Below are 16,658 nucleotides of genomic sequence, written 5' to 3'. Positions count from 1 at the left end.
TAGGAAATCGCACCATCTTGGATTGCAAGACCCTGCAGCGGATAGAGAGGTCAGCTGAGAAGATTATCAACGTCTCTCTTCCTGCTATTACAGACATTTACACTACACGCTTCATCCGCAAAGCACATAGCACAATGAAGGACCCCACACACCCCTCATACAAACTCTTCTCCCTGCTGCCGTCTGGGAAAAGGCACCGAAGCATTCAACACTCAACAGAACTATGTTGCAGTTTCTTCCCCCAAGCTATCAGACTCCTTAATACCCAGAGCCTGCATTGCTTTATGCACTTTATGCAGTCCTGGGTAGGTATGTAGTCTAGTGTTTTTTCTGTGACTTTTAAATAGTTCAGTCTAGTTTTTGTACTGTGTCATTTAACACCATGGTCCTGAAAAAACATTCTTATTATGTACTGTACCAGCAGTTATGGTCAAAATGACAATAAAAGTGACTTGACTTTTATGCTGCGGTACAGTTTTCTGGATGGTAGCAGCTGGAATAGATAGTGGTTGGGGTGACTTGGGTCCCCAGTACAGGTCCTTTTTATACGCCTATCCTTGTAAGTGTCCTGAATAGTGGGAAGTTCGCAACTACAGATGTGCTGGGCTGTCCGCACCACTCTCTGCAGGTACAGTTCCCATACCAGACAGTGATGAGGCCAGTCAAGATTGTGCCCCTGTAGAAAGTTCTTAGGATTTGGGGGCCCATACCCCCAAACTTCCTCAACCATCTGAGGTGAAAGAGACGCTGTTGTGTCTTTTTCATCACATCACTGTTGTGTTCAGACTACGTGAGGTCCTGGGTGATGTGGATGCCAGTGAACTTAAAGCTGTTTACCCTCTTAACCCCAAATCCATTGATGTCAATAGGGTTTAGCCCGTCTTCATTCTTACTGTAATCCATAATCATCCAGCTCCTTTGTTTTTTGTGACATTGAGGGAGAGGTTGTTTTCTTGACACCACTGTGTCAGAGAGATGACTTCTTCTCTGTAGGCCACCTCATTATTGTTTGCGATAAGCCCAATCAATGCATCATCGGCTTAATAAATGTTGCTTAATAAACTTGATATAATGAAGATGTTGAGGTTACATTGGATCTTGATTAACTTGGAAAGTAGGCCAAGGACATTTACAAAGTTCTGCATCTAAGGATGTTAAATCAGGCCAGGGCATGCACAGGGAACTTGTAGAACAGAGCCACATGGGGATACCAGTGCATAATTCCCTGAAAGTGGCAACACAGGTAGAAAGTGGTGAAAATTGGATATGGCACATTTACCTGCATTGTACAAGCTATTGACTACAAGAGTGGGTCATCATGATGAGCTGAACAAGGCAGTGGTGAACTCCTTTTGTAGTTCTGCGTTCAGTTCTGGTTGCCAGGATATAGTGTGGCTATGCTATGCTAGAAAGGATGAAAAAAAGATTTACCGGGATGCTGCTGTAACTGGGGAACTTGAATTACAAGGAGAGGCTGGAGTGAAGGAAGCTGAGAAGTGATTTTGTGGAGGCTTATAGAATCATGAGAAACATTCATATGGTTGATTGTTCTTTTCTCGGATAGGGGAGTTTAAAACTAGAGGTCATGTGTAATATGAGAAGGGAAATAATTAAAAGGAGATCTGAGGCAGATTTTTCACACTCGGTGTGGGTATATGGAACAAGCTGCCACATAAAGTAGTAGAGGAAGGTATACTAAGGTTAAAAAAAAACATTTTGGAAGGGTACCTGGATAGGAAAAGCTTAACCTAGGATATGGCCAGATGCAGACTTATGGGACTAGCTTGGGAAAACACCTTGATCAACATGGACAGATTGGGTTGTTTTCATTCTGTGTGACTTTGAACTATGATTGCCGTGACATATCAGCAAGGTTTTACTCATCCAAATTTACCTAAGCCAAATGTGTTGAACTTAAGTACTGACTAATGCATACCAAGGCCTTAGTGGGGAGCTACTACTTATCAGTGCCCTGACAGGAGCAACATTGGGGTACAGCTTGGTCTTTTGCTGAACCCTCAGGGGCAGTTTTAAGTTTTTAATTTTGTATGATTTTATTGTAACTGCCTGATTTGTAAATGTTTTAAATTTTAAGATAACAAAAGAAAATTTAATTTTCCCATTCTCCAGGCCAAAAATCTCCATTGACGTGATTGGGGATTGGGCTGGCATGGAAATATAGGCAGATTCTCCAGTTTATTACAATAAAACATCAATAATCTATTGTCCCTGGAATGTTGGTCATGGTAGGCATGCACATTGTTGGGTGTTATTCTTAAACTCTAAACCAGGGGTAGGCAACTATAAGCACAAATGATTTTCTAGCATGTGCTATTCAATTAATTTGAAGCAAAACATAACTAGAAGTATTTAAGTTGATAATTCCCATATTTCAAGTTATTATGGCATTTATCTGGTCCACCGTCCGCTCATTAATACGTGATCCAGCCCACAGAGGCAAAAAGGTTGCCGACCCCTGCTCTAAACCATGCCCACTTCACTTTTACGTGTTTCATGGAATAATATCTGTAAATCCATTTGTCTGACATAAATCTTCAGAATAGCTTTCATTATTGTGAGGGATAGGAACATGGAGATCTGGTGGAAGCCACCAACGTGGTTGGAAAAAACTAATATTTCTCTGTATATTAATTTCATCTTGTTTGTAAACAAGCTGAATCACACTCGCAGCACACTTGGCTTACATTCTGGACCCTTTGAGTTTCTAGCCACACACATCATTGACAGTTTGGATTGACTTTGAGTACAGATTAGTAATCCCATTTGTTAGAACAGGGCTGCGCTAGACCTTCCTCTCCTCCCCCCACCTTCTTACGCTGTCTTCTCATCTTTTTTCCTCCAGTCCTGATGAAGGGTCTCGCCCAAAATGCTGACTGTTGACTCTTTTCCACAGATGCTGCCTAGTGTGCTGAGTTCCTCCAACATTTTGGGTGGTTTGCTGCCATAGACTTGTTCAGTTACTGATCCTAATGAGAGAGCCAGATGCTAAATGATTGGGATTTTGGATATAGGATTATCAGACTTTTACTGTTCTGGGGAGCAGGCCAGTTCAGGGTTAGGACAAGGTTACCGTTATGTCAATCATTAGGTGAGAGATTCCCAAGACTCAATTCCTAGAGTTACTTACTTGGAAGAACTGAATGAAAGCAACTCACCAGCCAATGCCAGCAGGATTTGGCATTATGTAGCTAGAATTCCCTCCAAACTCTTTAATTTGTACTGATTCTAATTTTCATTCTGATACTCCAGCTGATAACGCAGTTTATAAGCAAACACGAGGAAATCTGCAGATGCTGGAAATTAAAGCAACACACACAACATGCTGGTGGAACACAGCAGGCCAGGCAGCATCTATAGGGAGAAGCGCTGTCGACGTTTCAGGCCGAGACCCTTCCCTTATGTCCTGACGAAAGGTCTCAGCCCGAAACATCGACAGTGCTTCTCCCTATAGATGCTACCTGGCCTGCTGCGTTCCACCAGCATGTTGTGTGTGATGCAGTTTATAATGCAGCTTTAGTTCTTTGGTGTTCAGGAAGTATTCATTTAACAGAGAAGTAATTAACAAAATTGGCTGCTCCATTGACTTGATTACATCACTGCTGCCATGGAACAGGAGTTTCCTTGTTTTAACTTTTGACAGCAACCACGACATGTACTGTGGAAAGCTCCTTCAAAGCTAGTAATGAGCGTCATTATTTTGCCCATATGGGTACATTTAAGGCCATATATTTGCATTTTAATTTCTTTAAAAGCTACTTTTCATAGAGACAAAAGCGAAACTTGTTTCGGTGACTCTTGTAGAAACAGATTGTCTAGTCTGGCCATGCAATGTTTTGTTGCTGTATGATGTTTTTTAAGATTTCAAATTCCCACAGGTTGATTTGAAGTATTTACATTTGTTGGCATCATTCAAAGAATTATTGGTGATTTGGACAGATTAATTGAATTTATCCCTCTTTTATCAGGCTTCCATTTCGTTAGCTCCTGTAAACATCTTCAGAGCAGGTGCTGATGAAGAAAAAGCTGAAACAGCCCGTCTGGTAAGTATTTAAAATAATTTTAAATTCCCCATTGTTTGATTGAACTACAATTTTTATTTCCGTGTAAATATTGATATAGCTACAAAAGCATGTTGTTTGGAAAATGTTCTGAATCAGTGTAGAACATAGAACAGTGCAGGCCCTATGGCCGACCCTTTAACCCGACTTCAAGATCAATCTAACCTTTTCCTCTCACATAGCTCTCCATTTTCCTATTATCCATGTGCCTATCTAAAAGTGTCTTAAATGTCCCTAATGTAGCTGCCTCCACCAGTATCCCTGGCAGCGTGTTCCACATACCTACCATTTTGTGTAAAAATCCCTACCTCTGACATCTGCTCTATACCTTACTCTCAACACCTTAAAGTTATATCCCTCATATTAGCCATCTCTGATCTGGGGGGAGAAATCTCCTGGCTGGTCATTGGATCTTTGCCTCTTCCAATTTGTGTACATCTATCAAGTGACCTTTCATCCTTCTCTCCAAAGAGAGAAGCCATAGCTCACTCAGCCTATCCTCATCAAACAAGCTTTCTAATCCAGATGTCATTCTATTAAATTTCCTTTGCACCCTCTCTAAAGCTTCCATGTCCTTGCTATATTGAAGCTACTAGAACTGTGTGGTCTAACCAAGGTTTTATAAAGCTGCAGCGTTACCTCACAGCTCTTGAACTCAGTCCCCCACCTACTAAAGTTCACCCATCAACTTGCACTGCAACTTTGAGGTACTTATGAATATAAACCCCAAGATCCCTCTATTCCACACACTTAAGAATCCTGCCATGAACCCTGTATTCTATCTTCAGGTTGGACTTTACAAAGTGAATCACTTTCCACTTTTCTGAATTGAACTCCCATCTGTCACTTATCAGCCCAGCTCTTGATTCTTATCAATGTCCTGTTGTAACCTACAAATCTCTTCTACACTGTCCACAAGCTTTGTGTCATCTGCAAGCTTCCACTTTCTCATCCAAGTAATTTATAAAAATCAGAAGGAGCAGGAGTCCCAGAACAGATCCCTGTAGAACACCACTAGTCATTGACCTCCAGACAGAAATGCTCATCTATAACCACCCCTCTGTCTTCTATGGACAAACCAATTCTTAATCCATGCAGCCAAGTTCCCTGGATCCCAGGCCTTACGATTTTCTAAGTGAGCCTGCCATGGGGAACTTTGTCAAATGCCTCAGTCGAACCCATTGCTCTTACCTTCATCAATATGTTTTGTCACTTCCGCAAATAATTCATTCAGGCTTGTGAGGCAAGATCTGCCTAACATAAAGGCACATGGACTATTAATCAGCTTTTGCTTCTCCAAATGCTTATAAATCCCATCACTAAGAATTCTCTTCAATAGTTTGCCCACCACTGATTTAATTCCCAGGATTATCCCTATTACCTTTCTTGAACAAAGGAATAACATTTGCCATTCTCCAATCCTCCAATTCTGTGGCCAATGAGAATGTAAAGATCATGGCCAATGGCAGAGCAATCTCCTTCCTCACTTTCCATAGTAGCTTAGGGTAAGTTATGTCTGGTCCCAGAGGTTTAATTTAATGATTTTTAAAATTGATAATTATTGATCTTTGTTCAGAAAATCTTAAAAGCTTGTCTGATTCTAGGGCATATGATCTAATGCTTTTCAAAAGTTCTAGCACATCCTCTTCCTTAATGTCACCATGTTCCAGGATATCAGCCTGTTATATGCTGACCTTACATTCATTAAGGTCATTTCACTGGTGAATACTGAAGCAAAGTATTCATTAATGACCCCCACTACCTCCTCAAACTCCAGGCACATTTTCTCTTTTATCCCTAGTCACTTTTACCATCACTTTAGTCATTTTCCTATTCTTCATGTACATGTAGAATGCCTTGGGGTTTTCCTTATTCCTATAGTCAGGGCCTTCTCATGTCCCCCTACTAGATCTCCTAAGTCCATTCTTCAGCTCCTTCCTGGCTACATTGTAACTCTAGAACCATGTCTGATCCTTGCTTCCTAAACCCCCAATGTGCTTCTTTCTTTTGACCAGATGTTCAACATCACTTGTCAACAATGGTTCCTTCACCCTACTATACTTACCCTGCCTCAATGGGACTAACCTTTCCAGAACTCCATGCAAGTGCTCCCTAAATATTCTCCACATTTCTATTGTGCACTTGCCTGAGTACATCTGTTACTACTACATTTTCCTGAGTTCCCACAAAAACAGCATTATAATTCACCCTCCACTAATTAAATACTTTCCCATACCAACTGCTCCTGTCCCTGGCCAAAGATGTGAATTGGGGTCATAGGCTATGGTAAAGGTCAGGGAGTTGAGGTCAATAAGTTTAGGATCAATGAGGAAACAGCTGAAAAATTACCTGCAGATTGAATAGACTTTTCAATAAGTAATCTTACCAATAGTTTATGTCTGAGAGTTTGCAGTGATACTGTTATTTATTGATGGATTTTTATTTTTTAGTTGATAATTATTCAGAAAATCTTAAAAAATGTTTTGGTTCAAGGATATATGGTCTTGTAAGAACATTGATTCAAAGTACACTGTGATTATGAATTAGCAAAAATTTAGAACATGGGTTACTTAAATAATATTTCATGACTAATTTGATATCTAAGTAATCTTCCCTTCCTTCCTGTATTGTTAGGCCATCACATCACAGAATGTTTTCCTTCACAAGTATTTTGAAAGCAATAGGTTTGTAACTTGGGGGTTGAGGTAGAATTGCTCAAACTTGAAGTCTTTGGCTTTCTCTTGTGGTAAAGTAAAACATCATTTAAGTTACTGCCATGCGTTTAACATAATGTACACTATTTGTTTCAGTCTTCCTTTGTTGGTGCCATTGCAGTTGGCGACTTGGTTAAAAGTACTTTGGGACCAAAAGGCATGGTAAGTTTATCAGCATTTAGGCTTTCTACAAAATTTAAGGAGCTTAATGTAGCTTTTGTGTACTTTGTAATTTATAAGTTTCTTCAGATCATGTGCTTTAAAATACTATTATTACTACAAACCCCATTTCCAGAAAAGGGGATATTTTCTAAAATCCAATAAAAACAAAAATCTGTAATATGTTAATTCACATGAACCTTTATTAAACTGACAAAAGTATAAAAAAAAGATTTTCAATAGTTTTACTGACCAACTTAATTGTATTTTGTAAATATACACAAATTTAGAATTTGATGGCTGCAACACATTCAGCAAAAGTTGGGACAGAGTTAAAATAAGATTGAAAAGTGCACAGAATATTCAAGTAACACTGGTTTGGAAGACTCCACATTAAGCAGGCTCATTGGTAGCAGGTGAGGTATCATGACTGGGTATAAAAGTAGCATCCATCAAAGGCTCAGTCTTTGCAAGCAAGGATGGATCGTGGCTCACCCCTTTGTGCCAAAACTCGTGAGAGAATTGTTAGTCAGTTCAAAAGGAACATTTCCCAACGCAAGATTGCAGAGAATTTAGGTCTTCCAACATCTACAGTACATAATATTGTGAAAAGATTCAGAGAATTCAGAGACATCTCAGTGCATAAAGGGCAAGGTCGGAAACCTCTGTTGAATGCGTGTGATCTTCGAGCCCTCAGGCGCACTGCCTAAGAAACCGTCATGCTACTGTGACAATTATAGCCACTTGGGCTCGGGAGTACTTCGGAAAACCATTGTCACTTAACACAGTCTCGCTGAATCCAGAAATGCAACTTGAAACTGTATTACGCAAGGAGGAAGCCATACATCAACTCTATGCAGAAACGCCAGCGAGTTCTCTGGGCCCGAGTTCATCTCAGATGGACCAAAAGACTGGAACCGTGTGCTGTGGTCAGATGAGTCCACATTTCAGCTAGTTTTCAGAAAAAACGGGCGTTGAGTTCTCCGTGCCAAAGATGAAGACGACCATCCTGATTGTTATCAGCAAAAGGTGCAAAAGCCAGCATCTGCGATGGTATGGGGGTGCATCAGTGCCCACGGCATGGGTGAGTTGTATGTATGTGAAAGTACCATTGACTCTGAGGCGTATGTTAGGATTTTAGAGGGACATATGTTGCCATCAAGGCGACGTTTCTTCCCGGGACGTCCATGCTTATTTCAGCAAGACAATGCCAGACCACATTCTGCATGGGCTACAACAGCGTTGCTTTGTAGACACCATGCGTGTGCTTGACTGGCCTGCTGTCAATCCAGATCTATCTGCTATTGAAAATGTATGGCGCATCATGAAGAAGAGAATCAGACAACGGAGACCACGGACTGTTGAACAGCTAAAGTAACATAGAAAATAGGTGCAGGGGTAGGCCATTCGGCTCTTTGAGCCTGCACCACCATTCAGTATGATCATGGCTGATCATCCAGCTCAGAACCCTGTACCTGCTTTCTCTCCATACCCCCGATCCCTTTAGTCACAGGGGCCATATCTAAGTTCCTCTTAAATATAGCCAATGAACCGGCCTCAACTGTTTCCTGTGGCAGAGAATTCCACAGATTCACCACTCTCTGTGTGAAGGAGTTTTTCCTCATCTCAGTCCTAAAAGGCTTCCCCTTTATCCTTAAACTGTGACGCCTCGTTCTGGACTTCCCCAACATTGGAAACAATCTTCCTGCATCTAGCCTGTCCAATCCCTTTAGAATTTTATACGTTTCAATAAGATGCCCCCTCAATCTTCTGAATTACAGTGAGTATAAGCCTAGTCGATCCAGTCTTTCTTCATATGAAAGTCCTGCCATTCCAGGAATCTAATCTGGTGAACAGTCTTATATCAAGCAAGAATGGACAAAATTTCCAATTACAAATCTTCTACAATTAGTATCATCTGTTCCAAAACAATTAAAGAGTGTTATTAAAAGGAAAGGTGATGTAACACAATGGTAAACATGCCTCTGTCCCAACTTTTGTTGAGTGTTGCAGCCATCAAATTCTAAATTTGTGTATATTTACAAAATACAATTAAGTTGGTCAGTAAAATTGTTGAAAATCTTTGTACTTTTGTCAGTTAAATAAAGGTTCGTGTGAATTAACATATCACAGATTTTTGATTTTATTGCATTTTGGAAAATATCCCAACTTTTCTGGAAATGAGGTAGATTAATAACAAATTTTGGAGATTATTGGGGATAATTATTCTGTTTTGATTGTTCCATAACAAGCTTTTGTGCTAAAAGATAAATATTTGTTCTAGGATAAGATACTGTTGAGTGGGGCAAGGGACAGTTCTGTGACAGTGACCAACGATGGAGCAACAATTCTTAAATCCATTGGTGTTGATAACCCAGCTGCTCGAATTCTGGTTGGTGAGTAGGTCCTTTTTTACATAAAAAAAACCATAAACTTATTTTTAGAGATGATTTTTATAGATCATTTACATAGTTCTATTTGGCTGTCTTTGCATTTATTTTTTTCTTTGAATAAAATGAATTAATCAGGCTTATTATCTGACATTATCTCATGACATTTGTTTTGTGACAGCAGTAGAATGCTAAATGTAAAAAGATTACTGTGTTTCAATAAATAGTGCAAAGAGGAATGATGAGGTAGTGTTCATGGAACACTGATGGAAGGGGAGAAGAAACTGTTGTTAGACTTTGAGTGCATTTTCAGTATCCTGTACCTCCTCCCTAACAGTAGGTATGAAAAGTGGGCATAGCCTAGATGCCAGTGCCATCACAATGGATGCCACCTTGATGTCCTCAATGGTTAAGAGGCTGGTGTCCATGACGAAGCTGGCTGAGTCTACGTGCCTTACAATCTTGTGCATTAGAGCCTCGGTAGCAGGTGTTGATGCAGAATGCTGTCCATGGTTACGCCTGTAGCAATTTGTTAGATACTTTACCATACCAAATCTCCTCAAACTGCTAATGAAGTATAGCACACAAACACACACAGAATGCTGGAAGAGCTCGTCAGATCAGGCAGCAGCTATGGAAATGAATAAACAGTCGACGTTTCTGGCCAAGACCCTTTATCAGGACTGGATTTCCAGCATCTGCAGAATCTCTTGTGTTAATGAAGTATAGCCACTGATGTGCCACTTTCTTAATTGCATCAACATGTTAGGCCCTAGATAGTGCCTATGAGACGTTGGCACCCCAGGAGCTTAAAGCTGCTCATCCTTTCTACTGCTGACTTATCAATGGAAAACCTATCTCTTTTCTCCTGACTTCTCCTTCCTGAAGTCCACAATCGACTCCTTGGTCTTGCTGATTGACTTTGAGTGTAAGGTTGTTGTTGAGACACCTCTTAATCAGTCGATGTATCTCTCTTTACTCCTCATCACCATCTATGATTCTGCCAACGATAGCAGTGTCATTGATAAATTTATAGATGGCCATTGGAGCTGTCCCTAGCAACGGTCATTAGTATCAAGAGAGTAAAGCAGTGGGCTAAGCACTCATCCTGGAGGTGCACCTGTGCTGATTTTCAGTGAGGAGGAGATGTTGTTTGCTAGTTTTAACTTTTCCTCAGCTTACATGCTTTGTCACTATATGCAAAATAGATTTGAGAGGTTTCTTCAAGAAATTTTGTCAAGTTTTATTTTGAAGCAGTGACATAATGAAGAACACTGCAAAGTAATTAGCCTCAGTGCAGAATATACACTTTTGGGGCAGCATATGGTATTTCAGGGATTCAGTGTTCAGAATATTGTGTGAAATCAATTAATAATTCTATCAGATATGTAACTTTTTGTTTAGTTGATTGGGCAATGTCTGCTGCTAGAGAAAAAAAACTATTGTGATTTTGCTGCTTGTTTATTTTTTGAGAATAACTTTATGATTGACATGTGCTCTCACCAATAGAGCTCTCAAAGGTACAAGATGAGGAAGTTGGAGATGGAACAACATCAGTGACAGTATTGACAGCCGAGCTTTTAAGAGTAAGTGGCATTCTTTCAGTTTGTTTAGTTGCAAATGTTACTAAAACATAGGAAAGAAGCATGGATTTTACCCCTCTGCACATTTACATTTACCCTTGTATCAGTTTACATTCTTGGGGTATCTGGGTGAATGTGCAAATCCAAACTTCGAGTTGGATCAACTGAATTTTAAAACTCAAAGGTCATCTAGGAATTCTCTGCCAGTTGCAGAACACCAAGGGAGGTATTTATTAGATTTAAACCCATGCAATTTTTGAATCTTCTGTGTAATTTTAAATTCAATTGATGCATTATGACATGGTAGTGTAGCAGTTGGCAGAATGTTTTACATTACCAACTGTAGGATTGGGGTTCAGTTACTGCAGCTGTCTAAAGAGTTTGTGCCTTCTCCTCTTGACAGTGTGTGTTTCCACCAGGTGCTGCAGCTTCCTCCCACATTCCAAAGATGTACGAGTTACTTTTAGTGAGTTATGGGCATGCTATGCTAGCATCAGAAATATGATGACACTTGTGGGCTGCCCCCAGCACATTTCAGACTGTTGCTCATTAATGCAAAACAATGCATTTAAGTGTATGCTTCAATGCACATGTGACAAATAAAGCTAATCTATAAATAGTTCATGAATGTTATTGGATGGCTTCAGCCAACTGTTCCAGGACAGTGGTTGAACAAGCTGTTAACTTTTTTAGGTGTTTTGCGACCAGTTGATATCATTATACAGTCAACCTTCACTAATCTGGTAATCCAGTTCCTTCAATAATCCAGCACTGATTTCAAATTTTCCGAGCAACTGTAATTTCAAATTACCTGGGCCACCGTACCAATCTACTGTGCATTGTTTTGGTTGCACTAGATCTGTTCACGTGTTGGCACACTCTTGTAAGCACAGACAAGCGATTCCTGCTTGTTTTCCTGCATTTATTAATATCATTTGTGTGAGGTGCAGCAGCCCAGCAGCGGGGGAGCTGGAGCATGCTGGGTTGGTCTGCCTTCTCGCCCACCTGCCAGCGGTCATGCACCGCCCTCCAGTGTTGTCCAGCCAGCACTCTGTTCTGTTCTGCCTACGACCTCAGATCAGACATGGTGACCCACTGAATTTAAGCATATTACTAAGCGGAGGAAAAGAAACTAACAAGGATTCCCTCAGTAACTGCAAGTGAAGAGCCCAGCGCTGAATCCCCGGTCGCGTGAAATGTGGCGTATACAAGACCTCCTGTCTCCAACTTCTGCTTCTGCTCACCCAGATGTGCTGCCACCAACATCAACAGTTTTTGAAGAAGCTGTTGTGCCAGTTTCAGCACCAGTTCCTGATGCCTCATTCATTTTTCAAGATGAAGATGTTGTCGATCCTGACAACCCCACACTTGCAGACTGTAACTTTGCCTGAAGGTATATTAAATGTCTCACTTTAGAAGCGGAAGTGCTCAACTGTTCTATACAAGTTAATTTCTGTACATTTACCTGTACCCTTTATTTTACCTGTGCCTGTACAGTATATTAATTAAAATTTCACTTGCTACTCATTTCATATTTCTGTTTCATTATTATCTAACTTGTAATGATTTACATGATATTTTAAAGGTATGATGAGGTGGTTAGCTATTACTTAATGTGATCCTTCTGTAATTAGGCATTTTCACTAATCCGGCACGCCTCAGGTCCCAATGGTGCCGGATTATAGAAGGTCGACCTGTATTGTAGAAGAACCTGTAGTTGTGCAGGTCTTTTTACATGGGATGGCTTCTCCCTTCAGGTTTCAGGGACACTTTTTGGTGGCTTAGTTGCTAGTGATTCTGTACAATTTTGTTTAACTTTGTTTATCCTGGGTGGGAGGGGTAATGAATGTTCTGTTCTTGATATTATGACAAATTATTTTTGTGCCAAATGTTGAATATAGGTAAATTCTATATTAATACATAATGTTACTTTTTATTATACTTGTCACACAATACATAAAATATCATTAATGCTTTGAGGTTATTGTATTTTTTAAATGGAGTTGCTAAAACAACACAAGTTATCTACCTTCAGTACTTTGAGGTAAAGGAACAGAATATTTTGCAAAATGAACATAGAGCTGGCATCTAAAGTATTTAAAAATATACCATAATAATTTTCAGATAACTACTTATTTTTACTATCATATTCAAGTATAATGATCATTGTACACAGCCTATCTATATTTTGTGTCTTGTTGTGGTGTTTGCTAATCATTGTTGATAGAGGTTATTTTGATTTTCAGGAAGCAGAATTGCTTATTGCAAGAAAACTTCATCCTCAGACAATCATTGCAGGCTGGAGGAAAGCAACCCAAGCAGCAAGAGAAGCCTTGAAAAAGGCAGCAGTGGATCATGGGTAAGTTTATTTTGCACTTTTGTGTGTTTTATGAAAAACTATTTGAGTTATCTTCAGATTCAACACGGTATATGCTATTGCCTGAAATTGTCTTGGATTATTAGGCCAGATATGTCAGGTTTGAGATTTTGGAATCCATTGAAGAATACTTGCTTCAGAAATTATGTCCAGGCCTTTGAAGACCAACTTTTGTCTTCTTGGACTGTGCATGGAAAATTCTTAGCAAGTTCTTATTTTTCAAAAAAATTGGTCAAATCAAACTGCCTATAATTAGCATAAATTCTTCATAAATGGGGATTCATTTGTTATCGACTGCATTGTAATTGACTATTTTGGCTCCATTATCTCAAGTAGAATATTTAGCCTCAGATAAATCAAACTGCAGGTATTTCTTTTTCCCAACTGGTTCCTTGATATAATATTCCATGCAGATCAGTAGCATGCTGTAGTTGATTATATCTCCAGGTTTGTGTGTGAATTTGTATATGGGACAAATGTCAAGTGCTTTTTCAACCATCTAGGTTGATTTTGTAGTTAATTCAGAAGTGGAATTGCGTTTCTGCTGTAATGAATTCTTCTGGAATTGTGTCTTTGGTGTGAGCAGGAGCAGTTTGAGTTCTTGCATTATTATGTTGATATTAAGTTCTGGTTATGTGTATTTAAGCCAGAGAGACTTAACTATGAAGAAAGTAAAATAACCATTGGCTTAAAAGAGGGGGAAATATTGCATTTATTTATTTCCTGAACTTGAATATTCTAATACTTATGAATTTAATGTTTAAATCACAAAGGAACACTATATTTAATAATGGAATTAAGTTAAAGTATATTAACAAGTGTGGACTAAAATGGGAAGGAAATTAGTAGTTCTGCTTCAAATGATGGCTGGTAAGAATTAAAATGTGCTCTTTTGACATGATTTGTGATGAAGTAATCTAAAAGAAAGCAAGTTGTGCAAAAGGAGCATCTCCAGATCTGGGACCTTATTGTAGGCCATGATTTTGTACAAAAAAGCAGTTACACAATAAAGAAGTAAAAAAAAATTGATATGATTAGAAGATAATATTAATGCATTTGATTCCAACAGATCTATTTGGGAGTGACCCAAATCTTGTAAACACACATAAGACATTTTGATGTATTATATTAGGAATTGAAAATCTCAAAGGTGTCTCTTTATAGAATGCAGTGGCAAGATTTTGTATACTGAATTAGATCATTCAGTCTTTTCTGCCTGTGATAAATATTTACCACAACAAAGGTGAAGAATTTTTTTTACCATTTTCAGCCAGAAATGCTTGTGGATTGTCTCTCTTGATATTGATAGTTTCCGCCACTGCAGAAACCAGTCTTTGGCTAATTTACTTGCTGGTACATGATGGCTAGAGATGGCTAAGGACATTGGATATAGTAAAGGCTGTCAGTCCAGATAGCATGCTGATTGTAGTCCAAATCTAGCCACAGCTACAGTCAAAGTATTTTGGTTCATTTACAGTACCAACACCTGTTTGACCTTTTAGTAAGTTCTCCAGATGTGTCCTGTTTACAAAGAGCAGGACAAAATCAATTGGGGGAAGTAGACCAGAAAACCGAGGAGCAGAATTAAAGCCATTCAGCTCATTGAAACTGCTCCATCATTCCATCATGGTTAATTATTTCCATCAACCCCATTCTCTCACCTTAGCCACGTAACCTTTGACACCTGATTAATCTAGAACCTATCAACCTCTGCCTTAAATGTACTCAATAACTTAACTCACAGCTGTCTGTGGCAAAGAATTCCACAGATTCACCACCCTTTGGCTGAAGATATTTTTTCTCATCTCTGAATGGAAGCCCATCAATTCTGAGGCTATGTCCTCTGGTCCTAGACTCCCCTACCATAGAAAGCATCCTCCCCATATCCACTCTATCCAGAACTTTCAAAATTTGAAAAGTTTCAGTGAAATCTCCCCTCACTCTTCTATACTCCAGTGAGTTTCAGCCCAGAGCCATCAAGTGCTCCACACTTGTTAGCCCTTTGATTCCTAGAATCATTCTTGTGAACATCCACTGGACTATCTCCAATGGCTGCACATCCTAGATAACAGACCGAAAACTGTTCACAATACTGCAAGTGCAATCTGACCAATGCCTAAGCATTATATCCTTGCTTTGGTATTCTAGTCCTCTCAAAATGAATGCTAACATTGCATTTGCTTGCCTTATCACCAACTCAACCTGCAAGCTAACCTTTAGGGAATCCTGCAGAAAGACTCCCACGTCCCATCTATTCAATCTCTAGCATAGTGCTGAATGTTGTAAGCAACGTTACTGACAAGTGCAACTTATCCAGAAGCTGCATGCCAATACTTACTGATCAGAGGCATGGTTCAAATAGGGATTTAATTGCTGATTTGAGAATGACTGTTCTTGACATTTAGACAGAATTGACTGAGTATGCTTTCAGAGGACTCTGGTAAAATAGAGGTCAGTGGGCACCTAGGGAGAAGAACTGCAATGTTTAGAGAAATACTCTTCTTAAAAAAAAATGTTGGTTGTTGAAGGTCCTTGATGACATCTTCTGGACTCCTAGCTCAACCATATTCAGCTGCTGCTTTAATGGAACTGTTGCCTTTGTATTCACTAATTTCACAGTATTGCATTCTATTCACAAATACAACATTTATGACCTGAAAAACATTTAGATATTTGTAGGTAGCAAGTAATATTTGAACCTTAAACCATGTGGTATTACTGTTAATATCCTGTGGGAAAAGCTCAACTGAACATAAGCTGGCTGAAAGAACAGGTCAAAATTTGAATATTCTGCAGCATGTGATTCACCAAATATCTTCAAATCTTTCCATATTTAATTATAAGCTTTTGCTTGCCCGGAACAGTGTAGCTCCAACACCACTGAAGTTTGACTCTATCCAGGTCAAAGCAGCTCACCAGAATGGTATTCTGCCCATCAGCCTAAACATTAATTTCCTGCATCTTTGTTGCATCAGAGTCTCATCGTTGTACAAACGGGTGCAAAATATTTAGTTTATTCACCTACTACTCCACGTTGGGCTCCCTTCTTTATTATTGTTTATTCTTATATAGGCTTATCCTTTAGTCCTAGTCCTGTGTTTGTATGTATTTCTAAAAGTTAATAACAACTGCCTTTCTCTCTAATATCAGGGATGATGATGCAAAGTTCTATCAGGATCTAATGAATATTGCCAGAACCACACTATCATCCAAGCTACTGACACATCATAAAAATCACTTTGCTCGTTTGGCAGTCGAAGCTGTGATGAGACTCAAGGGTTCTGGTAACCTTGAAGCAATTCATGTAATCAAGAAACTTGGAGGGAGCTTAATTGATTCCTATTTGGATGAAGGTA

At 39.4% G+C, this 16,658-nt stretch overlaps 1 protein-coding gene across 1 annotated transcript in view; it reads left to right on the top strand.

Moving 5' to 3' along the window:
* Positions 1 to 16,658, top strand: part of cct2 (chaperonin containing TCP1, subunit 2 (beta)) — a 35,298-nt gene that overhangs the window by 6,348 nt on the left and 12,292 nt on the right. The window contains exons 2-7 of the mRNA XM_059978457.1: positions 3,987 to 4,061; positions 6,890 to 6,955; positions 9,237 to 9,348; positions 10,852 to 10,928; positions 13,172 to 13,284; positions 16,453 to 16,655. Of these exons, the coding sequence (XP_059834440.1) occupies positions 3,987 to 4,061; positions 6,890 to 6,955; positions 9,237 to 9,348; positions 10,852 to 10,928; positions 13,172 to 13,284; positions 16,453 to 16,655 (646 nt within the window). The remainder of the gene's footprint in view (positions 1 to 3,986; positions 4,062 to 6,889; positions 6,956 to 9,236; positions 9,349 to 10,851; positions 10,929 to 13,171; positions 13,285 to 16,452; positions 16,656 to 16,658) is intronic.

This window comes from Hypanus sabinus, chromosome 8 (assembly GCF_030144855.1).
Source record: "Hypanus sabinus isolate sHypSab1 chromosome 8, sHypSab1.hap1, whole genome shotgun sequence".
NCBI lineage: Eukaryota > Metazoa > Chordata > Chondrichthyes > Myliobatiformes > Dasyatidae > Hypanus > Hypanus sabinus.
Note: the sequence above shows the minus strand (reverse complement) of the source record. Positions and strands in the feature narration are given on the sequence as shown.